The sequence below is a fragment of the Corapipo altera genome, unplaced genomic scaffold (assembly GCF_003945725.1).
Source record: "Corapipo altera isolate COAL_440 unplaced genomic scaffold, ASM394572v1 44, whole genome shotgun sequence".
In the NCBI taxonomy this organism is placed as follows: domain Eukaryota; kingdom Metazoa; phylum Chordata; class Aves; order Passeriformes; family Pipridae; genus Corapipo; species Corapipo altera.
In genome coordinates, this window is record NW_020884880.1 from 16,968,201 (window position 1) to 16,991,114 (window position 22,914).

Consider the following 22,914-nt stretch of genomic DNA (forward strand, 5'->3'; position numbering starts at 1 on the left):
TTAACTAGCACAGCACTTAACCTCTCCCCTCAGTTCTTTTGTTTGTTTTTTGCCATTGACCACTAGGTCTGTAATTTCCACTTTGTCTTACCCTATTTACCAATGGATATTTTTGACTGTAGCCTTGGAAAATCATAGTATGTAGAAATTATTAAAGAAACATTGAAGGAAAATTAAGTGATCTGTTTATGTGTCATGAGGGTTGTTTCTAGTTTATTTTTATTGTACACTTCAATATTCATTCTAATTTGCCCCAAGGGCTAAAAATTGCTTTGAAAAAGACAGAATATGAGATTCTGGTGTAATCAGGGGCTGAATCAAAAGCTGTAATAGAATATTGAAATATTTCAAGACTCAAAATAAGGTGAGAATGTGCAGAAATGCGTTTGACTGGTTTTATTTTCATGTGCATTTCTAACTGTATATAAGCTTAAAACCTATGGTGTTCCTTCTAGCTAAGAGCTGAAGTGATAAAGTGTTACCATTTTAGGCATATTTATTTCAGGAGTATTGAATGCTCGCTTGCTTACATCTCTGAAAGATTGATTTCTGGTAGTGTCTACCCCAAAATGTGCAGAGGTGCCTGTGTAGGTAGTCAGGTGGATTCATGACAGAAGTGTAAAGAAAAGCAAATTAGTATTTGCTCATGTGTCTCAGAGACCAGGTAAATAGCTAGAGCCACGGCAAAGCTGGTGGGATTGAGAAACTGGCAATAAGTGTGTGCTCTGTGGTGATCACCTCTCTTAGGAGGGATACAGTCATCTTGAAAGTTGGATGTTTTCCAGCAGTGATTGGAAATTTAGAAGGCTACTTCTGCCTCCTCAATCTTTTTCTTAAATCCTCACCAATGCTGTTAAACAACAGTTTTAGCAGACCCAGTGTGTAAGAGGAATACTGAAAACACTTACCTATACTATAGTATCATGTGCAAGAAGTTAACATACTAAAAATGGTAAGTTCTTCCATTTAGCTTCTTTCAGTTACCAGCCATAAGCATTGTCCTGACCATGGTAAATAAAAGAATTTTATGATCTTTCATTTTCAAATCTTCTCTTTAATTATGAATTAGTTTTGGATTTTGTCACTGATGGCAGGTATATGTGAACTGTTGAGTCATTTTTGCCTTCCTTGGAGATCTCCTCTTTCATGATAGATACTTTTATTAAAAAAGTGAACTTTGAATGTTAGTGATTTATAACAGAAAGCTTGCAAAATTTACAAGTCCTTACTTTTCATCCTATTGCCTAATATGTTACAGTTGTACTACCCCTCTCTTTTTTTTTAATGATATTTTATCATTTAAAAATGATAGGTTATGTGCCGTTAAATGAGTGGATGGATGGATGGATGGATGGATGGATAGATAGATAGATCACTGATAGATAGATCACTAAAATATATCGTGTGTATGTACATATGTAGGTACAGAAACATGCATATATGTATTTTCCTCTCTGTCAGCTGGGAGTAATTTTCTAATCCCTCTGTCCTTTCTAAAGGCAGAAACACAACAGGGATCTCTATTTGATAAGCAACTTTGAACTCTTTTTTCACCATTCATCAGCCAGAAGCAGATCAGGTCAAATGGAAAGGCAACACTGAATCTCCCACAAACATAAACACTTAGGATGGGCAAGTGTTCCACCCCTGGCCTCTCTGAAGGGAAGAATCAAGTATCAGTTACCCCCTGCTCTTACATTTATGCAAATCTTCATTAGAACAACAAATAGGAGTAAGAATGGCAGCTAATTAACCCTCAGTCGTACACAGTGATTAAACGGAGCTGGAGCACAGCTGCAGCTTCATTGGCAAGAGCTGCTATTCTTCTCCAGCAGGCTGAGCAAATGAAAAGAGGTATTTGCTCCTGCCTCTCCTGTCATTCACACAGTAATCTACAAAAGCCACAGAGAGAGTCTCTTTCCTCCCTGGTTATACATCACTGCCCTTTGTTCCCTATCACTCCAGGCAGGAGCGAGTTTGTCCTTTTTAAACAACTAATACAATCCTATACTCATAAGCTGTTTCAGACCCTTCAGTCCTGATTATTATTAATTGTCTCTATTTTGCTTGGCAGTATCATCCAGTAAACTCTGTTAATGAAATGACTGAATTTTGTAGCAGCTGGCTGACTTTTTCATGGGGGGAAGGGGTGCCGTAGGGTTTGTGTATGAGTGAACGTGTGTGCATTATCTGGGAGTGTGAGAGAGCTAAATGGAATGGTATCAGAGAGATGGGAGAAATGGTGGGATACACTAGCAGCCAATCTGGGGATTAGTATTTTTCTTCAAGATGGTACTTGAGGGCACAACACACATCCCTTTCTACAAAGCAGGGCTCCAGTCCTGTAAATGTTTTGGCATGTGCATGAGCAACCCTATGAAACCTGAGAGATACATTCATCTATATGAAATTGAGTATGTGAGTGAATGCTCACAGGCTCTGTGCTTGAGCACTGATAATACTTCCAGTGTTAGGTGCTAGGGCTTGCCTATGTGGGTAGTTAGTTATTTCAGAGTAACTCCAGGTGTGGACATTCCCCACTTTGAAAACGTATTAAGTTACGAAAACCTGTCTTTCTTGGAGTAAAAATCAACTGCACTTTAAGTATGCAAAGGGAACCTGGGGAGTGTAAATTCCTGCACTGCCTTAATCCAAAAGAGCTTTCAAGTGCAGATGGCCTCTGAGGTTTTGTATTTTACTGAGCTTGAAGTGTTAAACAAATTAATTATTTTTTATAGTTAGAGAGCTGGTGATGCTGATTTGGGTTAGAATGCTTATTGTTCTCCATTGGTTATTGCCATCTCAGCCCTGCCAAAGGTTCTCCCGATGCAGGAAAAATGTCATTTGCAAATGCTTCAGAGGAAATAAATTGAAACAGTGCAACACTATTCTTTGCGTGGCTTCCTTCTTCACGTGTTCAAGATCTCAACTTCGCCGGCCTGATTATCCCTGATGTCAGAACAGTCTAATGTCAAATCATGTCTGCTAAGCCTTGATTAGGAAATCAGAACGAAGCCGGCTACATCGCCTTCACATCAGCCTCTTCCCTTCTGGTTTCATCCTCTGTCTCTGGCTCCTTACCATTTTTCCCACATGCAAGTTCCACGGTCATCAGTTGATGTTCTGGAACCAATGCTTTGGTGCTGCTCCTGGCTCTCTGTCCTGTGAGCTCCTGCGATGGGGATGTGACCTAGGATATGAGAGGCAGACTGAGAAGGGGACAGCCACAATATTGCTTTCCCACAAATGTTAGGCTGAACACTTGGCTGGCAGCTGTAGCCAAAGTAACTGCTGGGGGGTTCTACAGGGCCTCACTTGCTTTGCTCTTTAAAAACCTCTGTCTGATTCCTAACCTGAACTGACTCACAGAATTTTATACCAGCTTGTTTTTAAGCAACTTTTATCCTGTAGCTTAAGTGACCATTTTCTTGGTTTTCATTCCTGGTTGTACTAATGAAGAACCATCCTCTGTCCTCCTTGTCTTTATTTGCTGCACACTGACCAGACCTGTGTCTATTAGCCTCCTTCTGTAAGAGAAGCTTTCTGTTCCCCTGCTCATCCTCACTGCAGTCATCCTTCCTGAATGTGCCTGACTCGTAGAGTTCACTGGGGCGTGAGGCACAGCTAGACAGACTAACCTGCTCATCATCATCATGATCCGGGTGGAAATATTTACTGCTCCCTGTTGGATGTCCCTATCTCACTTCAGCCCCACTGAAGGTTATTTCTGTTCTAACCCCATCATTCTCCCCGTTTTTCTGCTTTTTGATGAAATGGTGGAGAAAGGAAAAGGAAAAAAGGAAAAGGAAAGGGGAAAAAGGAAAAGGAAAAAAAGGAAGAATAAACTTTTGCTAGAAAAGAATATTAATCTCTGACAAAGGAAATGCACAAACAACTGCCTGCAGTACCTGCTTAACCGGGGTCGGCACTAGTCAAGTTGGTTGCTCTGACTCTGCTCTCAGATACTTCAGTGACATATTATATTAGCAGTGTAAAGCTGCTTGTCTCTTGTTGCCTTTTAAACCTACCGGAAACTGTGAGTTTGCTGTGAACATAGTTTGAGACTGAAGCATGCGTATCTTCACAGTAACTGTACTTATAAGAGTAAATGAGTTGGACAAGTGACACTACATTACCTTGGTGTGAGCCCCATCAATTTTTATAGTAGTTGCAGTTTTTCAGCACCTCTGAAAAGTAGACTATTTATATTAAGAAAGTCTGCAACATACCTTGTGGTTTTCAAATAAAATGTACCTCGGTTAGAAGTATGTGTGCTGTTTTTCAAAGTACTGCCATGAATCATGAATTTATTAGATGTTTTCATACTTTGTTAACCCACATGAAGTAATGTGGCTGTGCATTTTAATGACTTACATTTATCTAAGCATAGATAAGCAAAGTCAAACAAGATCCTAAGATTATGGGGATCTTTACATGTCTCACTAAGGGACATGAGACATGCTTTTAAGCTTTCTCTATATGAGTCATCCTTGTGTTTTGCCTTTATCTTACCCAGAAACTTCTTTGTTTTTATCACAGAGTAGGTATAACTGGCAATTTTGGATAACATACTGTTGTTGTTTTTCTGTTGCAATTACGAGTTATCCATGTGGTTTGGCATGTTTAGATTTGCCTAAATTTTCTGCCAAAAAATATTAACACCCTTACATGCACCTGCATGAAGGTGCTGGTATTTAGGAAACTTTAGAGATGGCATTCAGTTATTATGGGGTTTTTTCTTTCTTTTTTTTTTTCCTCTTTCCTTTTTTCTCCCCCCCCCCTTATCATTTTCCTAAAGGTGTGCAAGGTTCAGTACTGTTGCTCCTGCAGATATAAAATCCCAGTTCTGTCATCCTTTGCGGAAAAGGATTCAGTAGTGTAATTTAATGCATATCTTTGATCCTCAATGGGATCTAAAATAACACTTTAGAGGGTGACTTTTCAACATAAGTATAAAAGCCCTAAAAGCCTGATAAGTATTTACCCTGCTACAAAGCTGCTGGAATTGCTACTGTTTCCAGAACCTTTTGCAAAACAGGAGTAGGTGGGGAGATTTAAATCAGAAAATATGCAAGTGAAAGAACTGAATTAGCAATTTCTCGCTTTCAGCCAGCAGTATACATTTTTGGAGGAAAGTTGGTATCCTGCTGCAATGCCTACTGCCCTGTCCCCTGGCAGGTTTGCCTTCAGCAGCCTTCCCCAAAGCTGACTGTTGGAATTGCTCCAGGCAAGGTCCATACTTGCAAGTGCAACATGGGTAGATCTGATGTCTAGAAAGTTTTGAACACCTCCACATTTTGAATCTGTGTTGTTATTTGGGAAATTTAAATTCATCCAAATGCTTTTTTGTAGCAATTCCATAACCTCTACCAATTTGCATATTGACAGGAATACCTGGAATACTCAATATACAGTACTATATCCACGGAATTGTCTTCTGCACAACCCAACCAAAGGGCAATAGGTTCACTTGAACCCTCTCAGGAAAATACATCTCCCACTGGAAGTTGGAGTGAGGCTGCCAGCCTTTGACTTGATGCCCATTGACACACTCCATTCTCCTGGCACTGCTTTGGGCTCATCATCTCTGGTACCGGGGCACTAAGAGCCAAAATTGCCACAGTCACTTACAAAGCGAGTGTGTGTTGACACATCAGGTTCCACAGGAATCACCCTGTTTTTCAGCCGGTCAGCCTCAGCCACACCAGTGTGCATTTTAATACACTAATAGATGTCCACTATACCAGTGAAAAAGATCTATTTTCAGTATTACTGAGATATTTAAAAACTCTAGCCTGTCCAAAAAAAAAAGTTTAAAAATAAATCTAAGGCAGCTTAATAAAGGAAAATGTAACATAGCTATAATAATAAAATCTGTTCCATGCTGGAGCATTTGACTGCGAGTCGGAATTCAGCTGACTTGTGGTCACAGCTCTGCTGTTTGGCTTCCATGTTCAAACTTTGAAATAGCTACCCAACTCCCAGTAATGAAGAACAGGTCCGTACCCCTCACCACACAGAAACCTGGGTGTATCTTTTTTTCTCTCAGTTATTCTATGTATCTCTATCTTACGGGAAGCATGTACAATGTTCCTCCTCATCTGGTGCTTCCCCATAGCAGAGGCTGCTTTCTGTCAGTGCCAGTGCACATCAGATGTTCCTTCTGCAATTTTTTAGACTTCCCAATTATCATTCCTTCTTTTCCCCTCACCCCCAGTTGTGAAGTGGATTTAGAAACTCTGGATGACAGCAAGTTCAAGGGATGAGCCACTTCTCATTTTCCTCATTCTTGTAGTTTTTTTCCTTAAAGCCATAATCTTCACATTTTGCTACTATCAGAAACTGTCTCAGAATCCAATCTCATTTTTTCTTTCTCATTTAGCATTTTAATAGCTTTATTCAGTCTATCAAAAAGCACTTATTCCTTCCTCCATCCAGGTATATTCTGTTGTGGTTTCTAAAGAAGTTTTGTTTCCTTTTTGAATATTTTTGTCAAGAAATACAGAAGACAGTAAAATTATAAATACTCATTAAAATACTCATTAAAATTAGAAATACTCATCTGTAATAATCCATATTTGAGTAGGTGTGTCAAATGTTATGAATATTCTGGAAAATTACTGAAATACTTAAAAGTTGGCAAAACAATATTAATTGGTCCAGTTTTATGAGGCTGGCTGAGCCCTGCTACTTTGATTCTTTCCTGGCACCCACAGGCTACCAGGTGCAATGTCACAACACAGTACTATCAGACATACAACAAAATAATCTCATTTTGCCATATATCCTTTTTGTAAGCAGTAGAGGGTCATGTAAACAATGAAATTGCTCTGCTGTCTGAGATTATTTATATTCTTTAGCTTGAAGCTGAGTTTTCCCTTTTCTTCAGAGTTTGTATACTGTGCTCTGTCAGGAAACAGGCAGGTTTCTAAGCTGTTTCAGCACAATGGAAAATGCTTTCTCTGTATCTGAAGCAGGAAAATACTCTATGCCATGTCACTCAAGCATGGCAACAAGTAAGAGACAGTAAACAAAAGCTAGAGCAACAAGGAATCAATCCAGGTAGTCGTGGTTTTTGGTTTGTTCTAAGTTACAACATAAACTTTCTGTCCCTTTTTACATCTCTGACATGAATTGTCTCCAAATGAAATGAGCTCACTGCAGGGGCTTTGGCTTAGGAAAGACAAAGTGTCGTGTGTGGTTGCTCTGCTGTCTTGGTGCTGCTGGGCTGAGAGCAGGGCATATGGGTGTTTTGCATGAAGGTCATCCTAATAAATTGTCCTAAAGGAGCATGAAAAAAAATGCAGCATAAAACTGATGGATTTTATTCTGCTCTCAGTGAGTACAGAATGACTTAGTCAAAGTTGGGATTGCCTTGGGAAAAACCTACCACTATCAATTTCATTCACATAAGCAAAGCAATCCCATCAATTGAGACCAAGTTCTTTTTGCAAGAAAGTGCTTGCTTAAATACTGTGTGTTCCCCTACCTGTTCTGCAGAACCTGCTACATGTGTAATATGTACATATTTGCACTGATTGTATCATAGAATCTAGAGGTGTTATTTACAAATTCTTGGTAGTTTATCAGTGCTTTCTCTTTCCATTCCTTTTAAAAGATATTGCACTGTACTCGCTGTACTCCAATATGTATACAATCCTAACTGCTATTCTATAGTTTGAATCACTTACAGTTTCTCGTATTCCAAGCTGAACACACAGTACCAATATGTTAAAGACATTTAAGCACCTAAAGATGACGGCTGACAGCTGGCGGGGTTTTCAGTACTTCCTGTGGGATTTAAACATCTGAAGTCCCACTAGGAGCCTCTCAGCACTGCCAGGAAGACACTTGCTATACATGTGGTCTTTAAATATTTGCAGACACATACACCTATATGTCTTTAACTCTGTGGACATGATCTGGAAACATGAAATTAAACAGATGTAAATGCGAGCAATGCAGCAGCACATTATGAAAATTGCACATGAGGTAAGCATTGAAATAGAATTAATTTCCTTTGCCATGAAGAGCTGATGAAACTGTTACAAGATTTTGTTCTTATCAGTTCACTAAGTTCCCTCAACGTGAACCGATGACTGTGGGGATTATTATAACAGCAGAAAAGACATTTGTGAACTGTCATCCCATTAGTAGTTCTCAGGAAAATATGTCATGGAATATCTCCTAATTAGTGTGCAGGGGGGGGAGGCTTGGATCAGGATTGCTATTGATGTCGGCCTAAATCTTTGCTCTTTTTAGTTGCACCTTATGGGTAGATCATTATTTGTGAGCGTAGAGGGTTTTAGTGTGTTTAGATTTATGTTATTCAAAGCTCACAAGGCATCATTAAAAAGATTAACACAACTATAGAAGTAAGGTTGTTTAGAAATACTTAGTTTTAAACCCCCCATTATGGTTTCAGAAGTCTACAGTCTGTTTAAATAATTTTTTTTCCTTAAAAGTGTCTGGAACTATTTACTAAAGAAAATTGGTGGGTTTATGTAATTTAGAAAGCGAATGGTAGAGATTAGTCTTTAAAAATAAAATGTGCTATCTGGATTTTGTGGTATCCAAGGCATGACACAGTCATTAGCTGTAGTTCTAGATGCCAGTCACACATGCACTTATCCTGTTCTTTTTTTTTTTTTACCTGATGTATCTGTAACTCTACAAAGAATAATCTCTAGAAGGAGTACAGTCATTCTCTAGCAGAAAACTAGTACTACTTGGCTCAGTCAGGTACACTGCCTGTAGCTGCTCATCGCTCAGTGGTTCAGACAAAAGAGTAAAAATCCCTCAAAGCACTTTACTCACACAGTTATAAACAGGAAAGGAAATTCCCTCTGAACCACAGCTAACAATCAGATTATGTGTTGAAGCAGGAGCAGTAACAGCCTTTTCAATGGTGACTCAGGTGGTGCATGGCTATTAAGTTTTCTATTTCTTTTTTAATTTTCCAAAATTGCCTTTTATTATTCCTACACTATATTTCTGGATGTGTCTAACTATTCGGTATACGAACCATCTTCTTCCTTTTAGCTTAATGTGTTGACATTTCATTTATGTTCCTTTCTTACTACAGAAAAGATAAGCAAGACCACTTTATTTTTAATAATCTTCTTTACCAAATTACCTGCCACATCTTATTTTGTCTTTTTGTTTCTTCTAGAAGAAATAAGCTTAGATTTCAACCATTTCTTAAGTGGGAAAGGTTTGACCATGCTGCTAATGACTTCTTGTCCTTTTCAATGTTTTCTGCTTCTGTGTTGTTTTTATTTAAGAAGATGTGGGAAAAATTGAACTTCAGTCATAATAATACCCAACTATCAGTTTATTAAATGGCATCTGATTAAATCAGAGATTGACTCAAATACAAATCAGTAAAGAGGCTTTGTACATCTCTGTCAAGAAATAAATGTAAAGGGATGTAATTGACACTCATGAGAGAAAAGAGTCCTGTCGCTACCCTTAACTGTTCCTAATTTTTATTGTTCCTCAGAAAGGGTTTCTAGAACATATAAAATACAGTCATATCACAAAACAGAAGTAAAGCTTGAAAAATATGCACCTGCCTTTTTTGGGTTTTGGGGTTTTTTTAATGGAGCTTATAAAAACTGTATGATAAATATACATACAGGGTTTTTTGAAGTTGGTTTATTTCAGCTCAAGAAACAGAATTTCTATGAGCTTCAGCTCAACCATCATTAAATTAAGAGTACTTGAAAAAATGCATGAGTGATAGACGGTACAAATACAAAAGGTTACAATTCATTTTCTTTCCAATAAAGATGTGTAATTTAAAATAGTACCAGTGGAGGTTTCTTATGCCCATTACCTCAGAGAGAAGATAGGTAATTTGGTGCATACACATAATAAATCTTTGTGTGAACCAAGACCATAATAAGTCGTCAACGTTAAATGTTTAACAATCTGAAGTATTTAAATAAAGCTCTTAGTTATTTCTCATATATAAAATATAGACTTCCAGTTTAATTTGAATGAGTTCCAAGATACAAACTAAACTGTCTCTTACTTTCAAAATACCCTGTAATAATTTACAGTCTTTAAATGTATTTTCTTGGTTTCATGCAGGTTTTGTCTAGCCAATGCAGACGTCCTTAATTACACTGGAATCTTTTTTTGTGTGTGAAGTAAATACAACACTTCCAGTATTAACCAATTCTACTGGATATCTTTTTCTCACTAATAAAACTGTATATATTTAAGGGAAAAATAAATAAAAATAGAAAATAAATTATTTTAGACATCACATGAATTTTCTAATGTCATAATAGTTTAATCTAATATTCATTATTCCCAGTTAGTACAAATAGCTCAAATCTCAGATGGAATAAACTGGCATCAGTCCTGCTGAGCTTTTGTACTCCAGATTTCTCATTTAGACTTTGTTCCACTTTACTAAATGGGGGTTTTGTTTTGTGTGATTGTTGTTTTTCTTTTTCCCTGTGTACCTTTTTTAATGTGAAGGCAAGGACAGATTTTCAGTTTTCTTGCCATACATTTCTGACTGCCTACAAACTACCTTCAGGACCCTGATTAGCACAACTATTTTTAAGACTGATTCTTCCTGTTCTTAAAATACAGTTATTCCTGTTTCACTATAGAAATCACACTGTTCCACATTATTCAAGCTTGTAAAAAGAAGTCTGCTACATTTGGCTAGCAGATTCCCCATAAGAATGTAGAGTCAGTCCTGAAAAGCAATATTTAGAATCCTGGATATAAGTGTGCTAGCTGTTAAATCATTTAGTCTCTCATCTTCTTGAGTAAAATTTCAGAAATTAGTATTCCTGAGTCATTCAGATTGTACCTTCAGAGATGATTTACACTGCTGCAAGACAAGTCTCTCTTATTTTGCATGGCTAATTTTCTACATTATTCAGCAGGGGAGGAGGAAATGGTTGTTTGTTTTTTACAGTTTTGCAGATCTATCAAAGGCAACAAATACAACAAATTATATGCAGCATGTGTTTCAGAGTCCCTATTTTCACAGCAAATTAAGTTCAGGTGCATTAGATGGAGTTGTAGACAGCTACTTAAATACCAAAATATATGGTGTAATTGTCCCAAATTTAAGGATGGGCTGTACTGTAAGATTTCACATTCATATGGGATACAGAAATAGAGCTCTGATTAGTAAATTGTTTGTAGAATTTTCCATCCATATAAGGCTTAGTAAAAGGCTCTTCTATGGAATGGAGCATTTGCAACTTCAAGATGAATTAGATTTAGGCAAATTCTCAAGAGCTGGAATCCTTGTTGCTTGGGTCTTAAGATATCGATTAAAACTTACTATAAGACAGTATTATACTTGCAGAAGGTATGCCTTCATGACCTTCCATGTCTTTTCCATCTCTACCTTGTATAGCTTTTTTCTACGGCTCAGTTTTAGGGCTTTTTATGCCAATGCATGGAATCATTTTGCAAAGTGATTATCATTTAGTCAGGCATGGCAATGGAGTCAATGTGACCCCTCAGGCAGGAAAGATAGGATTTCCAAGTAAAGTTATTTTACCTGTTACTAAATATGAAATTATCGCTGTAAAATATCACAATCTTTTTTCAGCATTGCTGTGTAACTCCGTTGCAACTAATCCAGGAGCAAAACCTGCCTACGTGATGAATGCTAGTTATTTTGTTTAACCTGTTCTTCCTTCTAGTCCTATTAGAACCTGTTCATAATTAAATGTAATTATATTCACATTCTGAAGTTAATTTAGAAGTGGATAGTCTATTTGGTTACTAAAATGGGATTCTTTTTTCACTCACCTGCTGATTCCTCAGTCATTGCCAGAGCTTGCACCACCCTGCTCATTCATGCAATGTCCCATGTCACCTCTGTGATCACCCTCCAGAAGTGCCACCATAAGTGGCCAGCCCCTGTCTTCAGGGCAGGATGGCACTCTGGTTTTCATACATTTTTTAGCCAGTGTGTGTTGGTACAAGCATCTTCCTTGGATGCCTCTTTTGGTAGGGCAGTATTGCTGCAAATCTACAGTGCTTGACAGATCAGACCTCACCACTCTGAACTGTCAGAAACCTGTCAAGTGTACACATTAGCAGTGAGACTGACTCCAGAAGTCCCTGTCCCACACTCTGCAGAGATGGCACTTATTCCCGGCATTTATAGTGCAGTAACATTTTAGGATGCCTTCTCTAGAACAGTATGGACCACAGATGTGGCACCACTGAGGCCACAACATTGGATCACATTACCAGGCTCAAATGACCCATACCTGCAGTCCAGAAAAATCAAGAAGCCATCACCATCAAAGACAGCATTTGGGCCATACCAACAAAACTTCTGAATAAATTAGTTTCCGTGCATTTTTCTTCCACTGCCTCTGGATGAAGATATAAACTTAGATGTGTCTGAGCCAGATACAGGCTGTGACTTCCTTCTGCATGTTCCCCGGGAGAAAGGGTAGATAGGGAATGGAGAGGCCTGACTATTTTTTGTGTCATTATTGGGTAACAGTAAGAGGTGTGTTCATGCAAGGCACATTTAAATTCCTGTTCCTGTTCCAAGGGATGTTCAACTTGCCAAGGGATTTCAGGCCCTAGGCGATGAAAGAGTCCTATTTAATAGGCCTTTAGTAGGGACAAAATTCTTCACTAACCCACTCTTTTGTAAATAAAGGCCTCTTGTATTCTTTTGACATTTCATATGGGATTCTTAATAGCAGTTTTGGATTTAAATGTGACAAATTAATAATGAGATTTTATAGGACAAGAAGAAGAAAATCAGATTAAACCAAAATAAGCGGCGTTCATAACATATGTAGGCTTCCAAGGATTAATTGCAATAAAGGTATAAAGGGATAGATAAAAGAGCAGGATTCAGATGACTTCTACATCTGACCCAAAATGATCTGGATGTGTTTAAGTTGAAGATTTTTTGTTCACATTCAAGCACTTCTAAGAGGGAAGATGGCTTTACAACTCATTTTCCTCTCAGTGTCTAAATACCACCAAAGACCATACCATGCAGTAACACCTCCTCCCCTCCTTATCCTCTGGGAATCCACATGGTAAGGGAATCCTATTGGACCTCCTGGTTTTCTTGCAGAGTAATCTACGTTTGGTACTTGTGGCTATAGGATGCCTAACATTGCACAAAGCATGGTCACAGAGAATAGCTTTACACATAGTTGCTTTGTGATTAAACTGTTCATTCAGGATGTGTAAAACCCATAGGTCAATCCTTTGCCTGAAGTAGGTGATTAGTGGGAAGTAATAAGAGACAAACCCAGAAGAAAACTGGTTCTTTTATCTTTAGATGAAAGAAATGCTAAACACACTAGCATTCCTATAGAGTATCTATCCCTCCTTTAATGAATCTTCAGACACAAAAAAAAATCACATCCACAGTGCTTTTCTGAAAAAAGACTTATGACCCTATGGATAAATGCCAGTTACATTATGGGTCTTAGCATTTTGAGATCTGGGGGCTATGGTTTCCTTATTATCTACTCACAGTCAGCTTCCACAAGGTAAATGCATATTGCTGTAACTTCTGCAAATTTTATCAAACCACATGCCATGTAATGTCTTTCAAATCAAGTTCTATAGTTACTAACACCTTTTTATAATTTTTTTTCCAATAGCAATGACTATTTCTCAGTTGAGTTCATTATTATGAACAGATACATTGCTAATGTATCTTTGCTTTTAATATTGAGACTCATCCAAGCATCAAAGTGAAGTGTGTTATTTCAGAACTTTAATTGTTCCAGCATGCTGGTACTTCTAATAGATGCATGTTCTTCCTTAATTAAAGACAACTCTTCAAGATCGGTACACTGTGCCTCACTGATCCACGATTGCCTCTGCTAACTCCCAGTCAGACACTGAAGTTTATAGAAATCTGACTAAAAACTGGAAAAAGAATCTTTCTCTTTAAACAAGAATGATTTCCCTTGGCAAGATACAGAGATGAATCACTGCCAACACTTTCCTTTAAGAGCTGTGTTAATAAAATTGGGCCAGATAATACTCCTTATTTCTGAAACATCTTTTTCTTAGGCAGCCTCATATTTCACACAGATCTGTGGTAGGTAGCCTGACAGCAATCAGGCAAGTTGAGAGAGAGGAATGAATTTCTTCTTCCATGCTTACAAAATGGATATGTTAGTAAATGGATGTTTTCTAAACTGGATTTGCAGAGCTCTTTTATTTTTGAAGATATGCAGCATTTTTTTTCAAGACAACAGTTTGGACATCGTAATCAAGTCATGCATGCCTTAATATTTGTGTAACTGCAATCATTGTACAAACTTAATAGCAGTCAAATGTGTTTGTGACAATTTACAGAGCTCATAATTTAGAGTCTAGTCATGGATAGTTGTCTTTTTGTGCTACACATCTATACAGCCACATTTATGAAAGTATACAGATACCTTGCAATTTTTACAATATTTATTCTCAGAATAGCCTGGGTGATGGAAAAGCATTAGTCCAGATTTACACATGGGAAACTAAAGCACCACTGTAAGACCACTTAACATTCTTTCTATATGCATTAGAATTTTTCTATTGAATGTTGTGACCAACCAAATCTGCAAAACTAGTTCATGAAAAAAGAAGCAGACTTCATTATATGCCATATTTCTGTTGAAAAGTTGATATTAGCTTCACTGACTCTTTTCCTAGTCGACGTTAGACCTTTCCAGAATTTGCTCCTTTCCTCTCTAATAATTATTTTTCTTTACTGAAACAATTTATTTTATTTGTTCTCTTTTTTATTACAGTGTTTATTGATCACTTTATCATTCTTCTGTATCGCTTTCACAGAGCCTCACAGATTGTTGAATACTTTCTATATGGGTAGTTGGAACTGTGATTTTGTGAAAGTCAGAAATAAATTGTAGTTCAGCTTGTAGGCTGTGTAAAGCAATTCAGAACCCTGCTACCGCCCTTTGTTCTGCCTTGAATCACTCTGTTGTTCCCGTCCGTTGAACAACGCGTGTGTTGATCAGACTCCCAACCGCGAGGATAGTTTTATTGCCGCACAAACAGGGATTAGTGCTGCGCTGCACTCATTTTCACTTGTGCCCTGATTTCCAGCACTCTTTTCAAAGGTGAAAGGTCAGTGGAGTAATTCAGTGTGCTACTCCACCTGTCTTTGCCTTCAAAGAATTACTTAGTCTGTGCATTATTATTAATGATAGCAAAAGAGAGCAACACTGCTGCTCTAAGATCACTGAAGGACACGATGATGCATTTCACATATCTCATTTTCCACGTCAAGACACACAGTATCCTTGACATGGTCTTCTAGGAGTTCATTAAATTTAAAACAGGTGATGTGTGGTTAACTATGAAAACTTCCCAAGGCAAAGTGACATTATAAATAAAATTACTCGCAAACAATTAATCTTCTCTTAATCCCTTCCTCTCGGAGTATTAAATTGTTCTGTGACGTGCTTGGTATAGCATGTCTCACACTGCCTTTGCAGTTTTTATTGACTGGTCTTTTTATAACACTAGCCTGGATATCACTGAAAACAACATAAAAAAGTATAATTAGATATTAAGTATTTTTTTAATTAATTTTAAGTGTGGTTTTGGTGTGAAGCAAGCCATCAGTGTTTGCTGTTAAGAAAGTTGGTGTCTCAATGAATTATTAGTTTCTCTTCTTACCCCAATCTTTTTTTTTTTCAATTTGCCTTTTGTGACCTATTTCTTAAAAGTTGGTACAATATTATAACTGACAAAAATTGGATTCAGAAGTCTTGGCTTTCACTGTAAGCCAGTATGGGAACATCCTGCGCTGCTGTTTGCACTGAAATGACCAAACAAAATGTAGTTACTGAAAATATGAACTTTTATTTTGGGAAGGTTTGTTTTTGGGGTAACCAATCCTGGCTGTGCTGCTTTATAAAGATGACTCCAAGGCTGCTATCCCGTAGATGACATACACTTCAACTTTTCCTAAAAAAAAAAAAAAAGCTCAAGCACTCCACATTTTTTAATTGAAAAAGAAATGCAGCATAATATTTGGAAAGAGAGGCTGTTCTAAAAAAAGAAAATGTAGTATTCTGTAGTATTACGTATTCCTAAAGCTCTTCTAAATTTAACATTTAATTTTTGGTGACTGATAGTACAGGTAGTTCCCTAGAGCCTGTCAATGGGATGCCTCTCACAGCAATGAGGATGGAGTCATTTATAGTTCAGAAGGAATAAGACCTTTCAAATTACATCTAACCATTGGAAATCCTTCCACTTTAATTCTGCTCTTCAGCTGGAGGCCAACTCTTCTGAATTCTCCCTGATACAGAGCTGAATCTTAACCTGGACCAAAAAAAAAACCCAAAACATTGTAAATATTTGGCTAAAGAAACTGAGATTTTTATAGGGCTGTGGGTTTTTTTAGTTTTTAAGGTGTTCCAGAAATCTTTCTGAGAACCGACTTGTAGTAGTGCAATAACTGGCTCCATCAGCTGTTCTCTATTAAGACTGCAAAATACTTCACTAGAAATATGATTCTACTTTATAAATTCTCATAAAAAATATATAAAATGCATACAAACACCCATAATGTATGTTTTAAGTCTAAATGTGTGTCTCTTTAACCATGTTGGCATTACCAATTGGAATTTCATTGCATACTGTGTGGCTGACAGAGAAGGCACATTGAAATCGAGCTGTTAAACATACCATCTCCATTTTTTATTTCACTAGAGTATGTTTGCTGTATTTTTAAAAGAGCATTGAAAAGCCCAGGAGATGAATTCTGCTCTGAAATTGCTATTTGCTGACATAGAAATAGCTATAAAAATACAAGCTGAGAAAAATACAGTATAGCAATATATTTTCATTTATTTGGGGGAAAAGTAGTTTTAAAGAAGAATTATAGTCTGTCTTCTGAATGATAAAGCAGTTTAACTAGCATTAAACACAGCTGAAATTTTGTAATGACCAAACCTCGGCTCATCCAAATCCCCAATAGCATTAACTTACTAGAATTGGGCTGTAAATTTGATTAGCCCTACAGCAGACATGAGACACAAATGTTCTTCTTTATACAGTCATACTAAGTGGCTGCAAAAGAAAATGATAAGGTGGCGTAGAGCAGCACATCCAACCTTTTCAAGCTAGGGACAAGCTCCAGCTCACCCAGCTTTCAAATCCACATAAATACAGGGCAATTTCATGAATTCTGATATAACATGAGGATTACATATGGTGAGGTGAGGAGGGATTTAGCAGCTGCAGTCTTCCTATAAATCATCCAGAAGCTTTTCTTCATAGTTTAAGTCTTTTGATTGACATTTTCAATGTAAACTACATCGCTGAACCATAGCTTCTGTCTTTGCCTGTATAATATGGTGCTTTTTTTTATATGTTTCCATTACTCATCCACTGTCCTCTAACATGAAATTTGATGCTGTAACTCCTACTGTGTTAACATTTTACATTGAGCCAATCAGAGTATGGGATAAAAATTTTTCTTTACACAAGTTAAAAGTTATAGAGGCATTCTAGGGCAGATTTTTAGAAATTAGAGTCTAGGACTGGAAGGAACAGTAAATTACAAAACTTTAAAGGTCCAAAGAGTTGCAGCAACTTCTCTGGTGGGCTGAGAGTGTGTGCCACAGCACAATTTCTTACAGTGGCTACACAGCCACTGCCACCCACAAACCTGCTCCCAGGTTCCAGTGCTGCCGAGTGCCACACGCAGTCGCTCTGCCTCATCCTGGCTTCCGCAGCCACCGGCACCCTGAGGGCCGGGAAGCCCATGTCTACCCACACAGCAGGGAAGGAGTTGTGCACAGGGGGTGCCATCCCGGCTCGCAAGCCAGCCACCATGCATCTGGTGCACCAAGAGTACATTCCTCCTGCCAGGCCAGCAGTTACGTAGTTTTGCTGTTATTGTTGTTAATTTACTTTGGGTTTATTTTAATTTCTTTTAGTAGGTTGTTCTCATAACACATTTCTGGCATAGCTTTGTATTCCTATCACCTGGTTTTGTTGTCAGTTGGACACAGTCCCATTTGGAGTCAAATTGTAAAATGAACCCTGATTCAATGATGAATCATGCTACTTATTAAAAAAAAAAAAAAAAAAAAAAAGATAAAACTCAAGCAGTTTGTTAGTTACAGAAACAAATTTCTAACATCAAGAATAAAACCGCAGATATATACAAATGGAAAATAAAAAAAAGTTTTTGGTAAAGAGAAATGGAAACATGGGAAAAATGCCCATATAAATTTTGAGATCCAGTATTCCTTTTTATGTCTTAATTTGATAGTTGATGCAATGGTTGTTTTATAAATACATATTTGACCTTACTAATGGAGATTTCACAATACCCCTCAAACAGTGCAGCCCAGCTGAGAACCACATGATGCTCAGCTGTGTGCTACATAGTTTAGGGGGTAAATGATAACTGCTGTTTTTTCCTTGATATTTTGTAAAATTTCTTCCTCATACTTGATATTTTGTAGGACTTAGGCATTATAACCAAGGCTCATGCATGTTGAGAATTAAATCTTTTAATTGTTTTAATTAAGGAGCTTCAATTTATCTTGTAATCTTCATTTTATGGCCCATCCCAGTGAACTGTGTAACAACAGTAACTCATGACTCCTGAAGGGTTGAGAGATCTGTCTCCTTGGGCCTGCCAGCTGGCTGAAACTGCCCACACAGGTGCAGGAAGAATCCGTGGCATTTCTGGAGCTCACATGCTGTCCTTAAATGCTGTGGCACAGATGTAGCATGCTGCATGGAATTGGCCAGTGTACCACTGGTTGGGTGGCTCTGATCTGAAGTTTAAATTTCCCTCCTCACCATCTGTCCTGACTTCCCAAACAAAGCCGTTGTGCCTCCTAATGGCTTTATGCCTTCATAGGAACTGCTAAATAAGCCAGCTCTTCAAACACCTGTTGAAGAGTCCTTTTTAAAATCCTCATAAGTAACTACATGTAATGACAACACACCTTCAGACTGTCTGATAGAGATTTGAAATACCGGGGCCTCAGTGTCAGTAACTATTTTTCTATTCCCTCAGTCTGTGGTCTCAAACAAGCAAGTGGCTTTGCCAAATTATGGGTTTGTTCTTTTATTCAATATTGTACCTAAAAAACTTCTAACCAAATTGAAAAAAAACAATGTCTTTACTGTTATTACTGAGAGTACCTTTTAGTAGCATTCGCTTGGCAGCTGGCTGTGAGTGCAGATGTTCCCACTCATGCTACAGCAAGCAAGTGGTTTGCTTCCACAGACCTGCTTCATACAGGCAGACAACAATGGAAGGAGACACTTGCTTGGGGGAACCACCTGAGGTGACAGTTGATTCTCAGGTCACTCTGTGGGAATTTACACACCTACAATAAAAGCTTTGTAGACCTCAGTCATCTTGCAGGCCATCACCTCCACTCTTTCTCCAGCTGCCAAACAAAATACTGCAAAGACAAAGGCTTGAACGTATGGATAAACAAACAGCCCAGTTCTCTACATTACTGGGTTTCAACAGATTTCCACACTTTCTTACCAAGAACTCCTCTCACTGATTCTCTCACCCCAAAAGAGAGGAGACACCTTCCCATGCTGTGAGGAAGTGAGAGGAAGAGCCTGTACCTTCCAAAGCCTTCTAAATATGTATGTTGTTGAAATATTTCCTCCCAAAAGGAGATATACATGGAAACCCATACTAGGAAACAATTATAATTATCATCAAGGATTGGGGATGATGATGTGATCCTCAGTACCCTTGGAGTGTATCGAAGAAATTGATTTACACTTCCTAATGTGAAAGACATGCTTTCGCAGAAACATTCATCCTGCACATAAAAAACCTTCAGATTTGAACAGGGTAAATCTTTACCACAGCACATCACTTTTCTTGCAAGGCTTTGTAAAGGTCTTAGAGGCAGCACTTTAAATGTTCACTAAACCTCAAGAAGGACTTGCCACATTCCCAGATTATAATGTCCTGCAGCCCATCACAGCCAGATGCCTCAGAGGCCAAACACCACCTTCCCCAACAATATGAAAACCAGGACATTGGTCAAATTTTACTTCAAGGATTCCTTTCAAGTTCAACTCTTAGGCTCCATTTCTCCATGGGTCTCCAAAAGCGTTTCTTTACACAGTGGCGTTGCATCCAAGGAGGGTGTGGGAGTTCGCAGCGGTACTGTCAGTCTGATCCCCAAACTACTGTTACACTATGACAACGTTTCCCTGTGGCTACTCCCTAAATTTTTTGTGAAGAAAACGTTGCCCTTTCCTATTGCCCAAGTTCCCTATTTACCCTACAGTGCTTCTGAAACCTTGTTCCTGCCATGGATATCTTTTCACTACTTAAATGCCTATATACTATTAGCCTCCTATTTACACAGAACAAAATCCTTCTGGTAATCCCCTACGTAGTTTTTCCACCTTGGCCGAGGAGTTAAATGTGATATACTTTCTAGTCTACAACTTTTAAAATGGATCTTAGATCAGATATGCTTCTTGGACATTTACGAATGTAAAAATAGTCAAGTTCAGGCCTCGGTGACCTTCCCTGGTTATATTAAAATGCAGTAAGTGTTCACAGGACTGAGACTACAGGGACATAGTACACTGCAAGTCACAGTGATAACTTGCCTTACTAATTTAGAAAGTGTAAAGTTTACATTCAAATCACAGGCTCTTCCTGAAAGTGCAGGATATGCATGCAAACCAAAGGATTTTTTATTAGATATTGTTTACTAATATTTGATGATGTTGGCAGTATGCCGGTCAATTGATTTTTGGCTAAACCAACATATTTCTCCTATCATAAACTCCTATCATTAACAACCAAACAAAAAAAGCCCAGATTTACTCTGCTTTACAGGAGCAGAGTAACATCTGATGTCTTGTCCAAGGAATTTCAGTGGTTAATGGTACAAGCACCACACTTAGATTACAAGTTTACCAGGGAAGCTAAGAGTCATATTGTTCAATGGCACCATCCTCAGTCAACTACAAAGCTAATTATTACCTAGCTTTCAGAAGAAGTCATATTCCTCTGTCCTAAGTCAGGACAAAGTGTGGTATCAGTGCCTCTGGACTTACATGGTAGAATCTCAGAAAATTTACTATTGCAGCAAAAGTATCAAGAGTATGGGTTTCCCTCAAAAAAGGAAAAGTCTCTATACATTTTGTCTGCTTTAAATTGAGAAAAGTATCTGAAAGAGAAAAATGTTGATTAAATACAATCACTTATGGGAATGTCTTGACTTGGTTTGTTTTCCTTAGGGGACTGATTGGTTTTGATTAATTATTTGTGAAGTATTTGGAGATTCAGACCATGTCATGCAGCATTCTGGCCATATGAATGCTCAGAAAGATCCCTTAAATTAAATAACAATTCTAAAGTTTGGAATTAACTTCTGTCACTTTGAAAATAGTACTTATTGCCTTAATTCCTTATATTTCTTTATGCTTTAAAGCAAAAGGCGTTTAACCAAAATTGAACCTGATAATAGAATTAGAGCCCATCCTCTTCTTAGGTGAGAATATATATACTTGTGGGAATCTAATACCATAAATAAATGACATCATCTGAAAGTGAATTTTAGCTCAAAATGAAATTATCGGAACTTTTTTGTGAAGTATAATTTTAGAATATTGTTTCAGTTCTATGTTTAACAGAAAGGTATAGCTAATTGCAAGCCACCTTCTCCCCATCTTCCTTTCACGCTTTCAAAATTAGGCTAGCATACGTAGGCACCTTGTTCTTACGGTTTAACCTAAGAGAACTGAATGAATGTGGATCTAAAAATAGCTTTTTCATCCCTTCAAGGCTGATGCGTATTTCACACTTTGTGTTTCCTTTTCAGCTGACCCCCTGGTTGGAAGCATCGCCACTCAGTATATGACTAACAGAGCAGAGCACGACAGAATGGCCAGACAGTGGACCAAGCGATACGCCACATAGGAACCTACTCTAGGATTTGCTGGACCTGTGCAAGCACATTCACTAAGTGCATCAATAGCCCTTCCCTTCATTCTTATTTTTTATTAAATTTTGAACCATTTCGTGACAAAAGGTTGTCCTTACTTTCTTTTTTTGTTTTATTTTTATTTGTTCTGGGGTTTTTTGTTCTGTTAACTTGAAAGTTGTTTCCCTCAAATGTAGACAGGGAATTTTGGTTATCAGTGCAAAGAATGTTGGATCTGTAATAGTATAGAGCTTTATCACAAAGCTTTGTATTAATGTGTGGGATTGTTTTTTTTTCTTTCATGTGGTTTTGGGGAAAACAAAAAATTTCAGAATTATATCTCATTTCTACTTAAATGTAGTGTTTAGGGTTATTTTTTTGTACTGAAGTCTTTAATGGTGGGTGCATGCTACTGGGAACAAGTTTTGTATAAAAGCTTAAAATCAAGAATCACTGTGCATTACTAAGACTGTGTTTATCACTAGCCTTCTGTTTCCCACACAAAAGGCTATTGCGTTGAACAAATTAATATGTATTTTGATTTACTTAAAAAACAACAAAAAAAAAGTGCTTGTAAATTTCTTAGGGACCTGCCACTTTTGACTGTGGATCAGTTGATGTACACTTGTATTATTAAAGCACTCAATAAAACACTGTGGCTGATAAATGCACTTCTTGCAAGACAGTGCTTTTGCATTTGTGCAGTATAGGCTGCGCAGTCCTCACATAATACAACTGCAGGTTAAACAACTATTTTTAGACGTGAACTATTCACTTCTTCTCAACAATGCGTTTCTTAACTCAGAATTCTTCATTGTGTATATCTGTCACATACCAACATTTTCCAAATGTTAAGGCCTTTCTTTCACGTGCCTATGCTCAGCTTTGCTATTCAGAAGCCTCATGCTACATCTTTTATACTATGGCTTCACTTTATCCATCTTGTTACATTTAAAATAGTTGGCTGTAAAAATAG

At 37.7% G+C, this 22,914-nt stretch overlaps 1 protein-coding gene across 3 annotated transcripts in view; it reads left to right on the top strand.

Annotated features, from left to right (window-relative positions):
• Positions 1–22,609, top strand: part of LOC113945161 (ubiquitin-conjugating enzyme E2 E2) — a 206,645-nt gene extending 184,036 nt beyond the window's left edge. For all 3 annotated transcript variants that reach the window (XM_027639014.1, XM_027639012.1, XM_027639013.1), the window contains exon 6: positions 21,837–22,609. In XM_027639014.1, coding sequence (XP_027494815.1) covers positions 21,837–21,934 — 98 coding nt within the window. In that variant the 3' untranslated portion in view covers positions 21,935–22,609. The remainder of the gene's footprint in view (positions 1–21,836) is intronic.
• Positions 22,610–22,914: the final 305 nt, after the last annotated feature.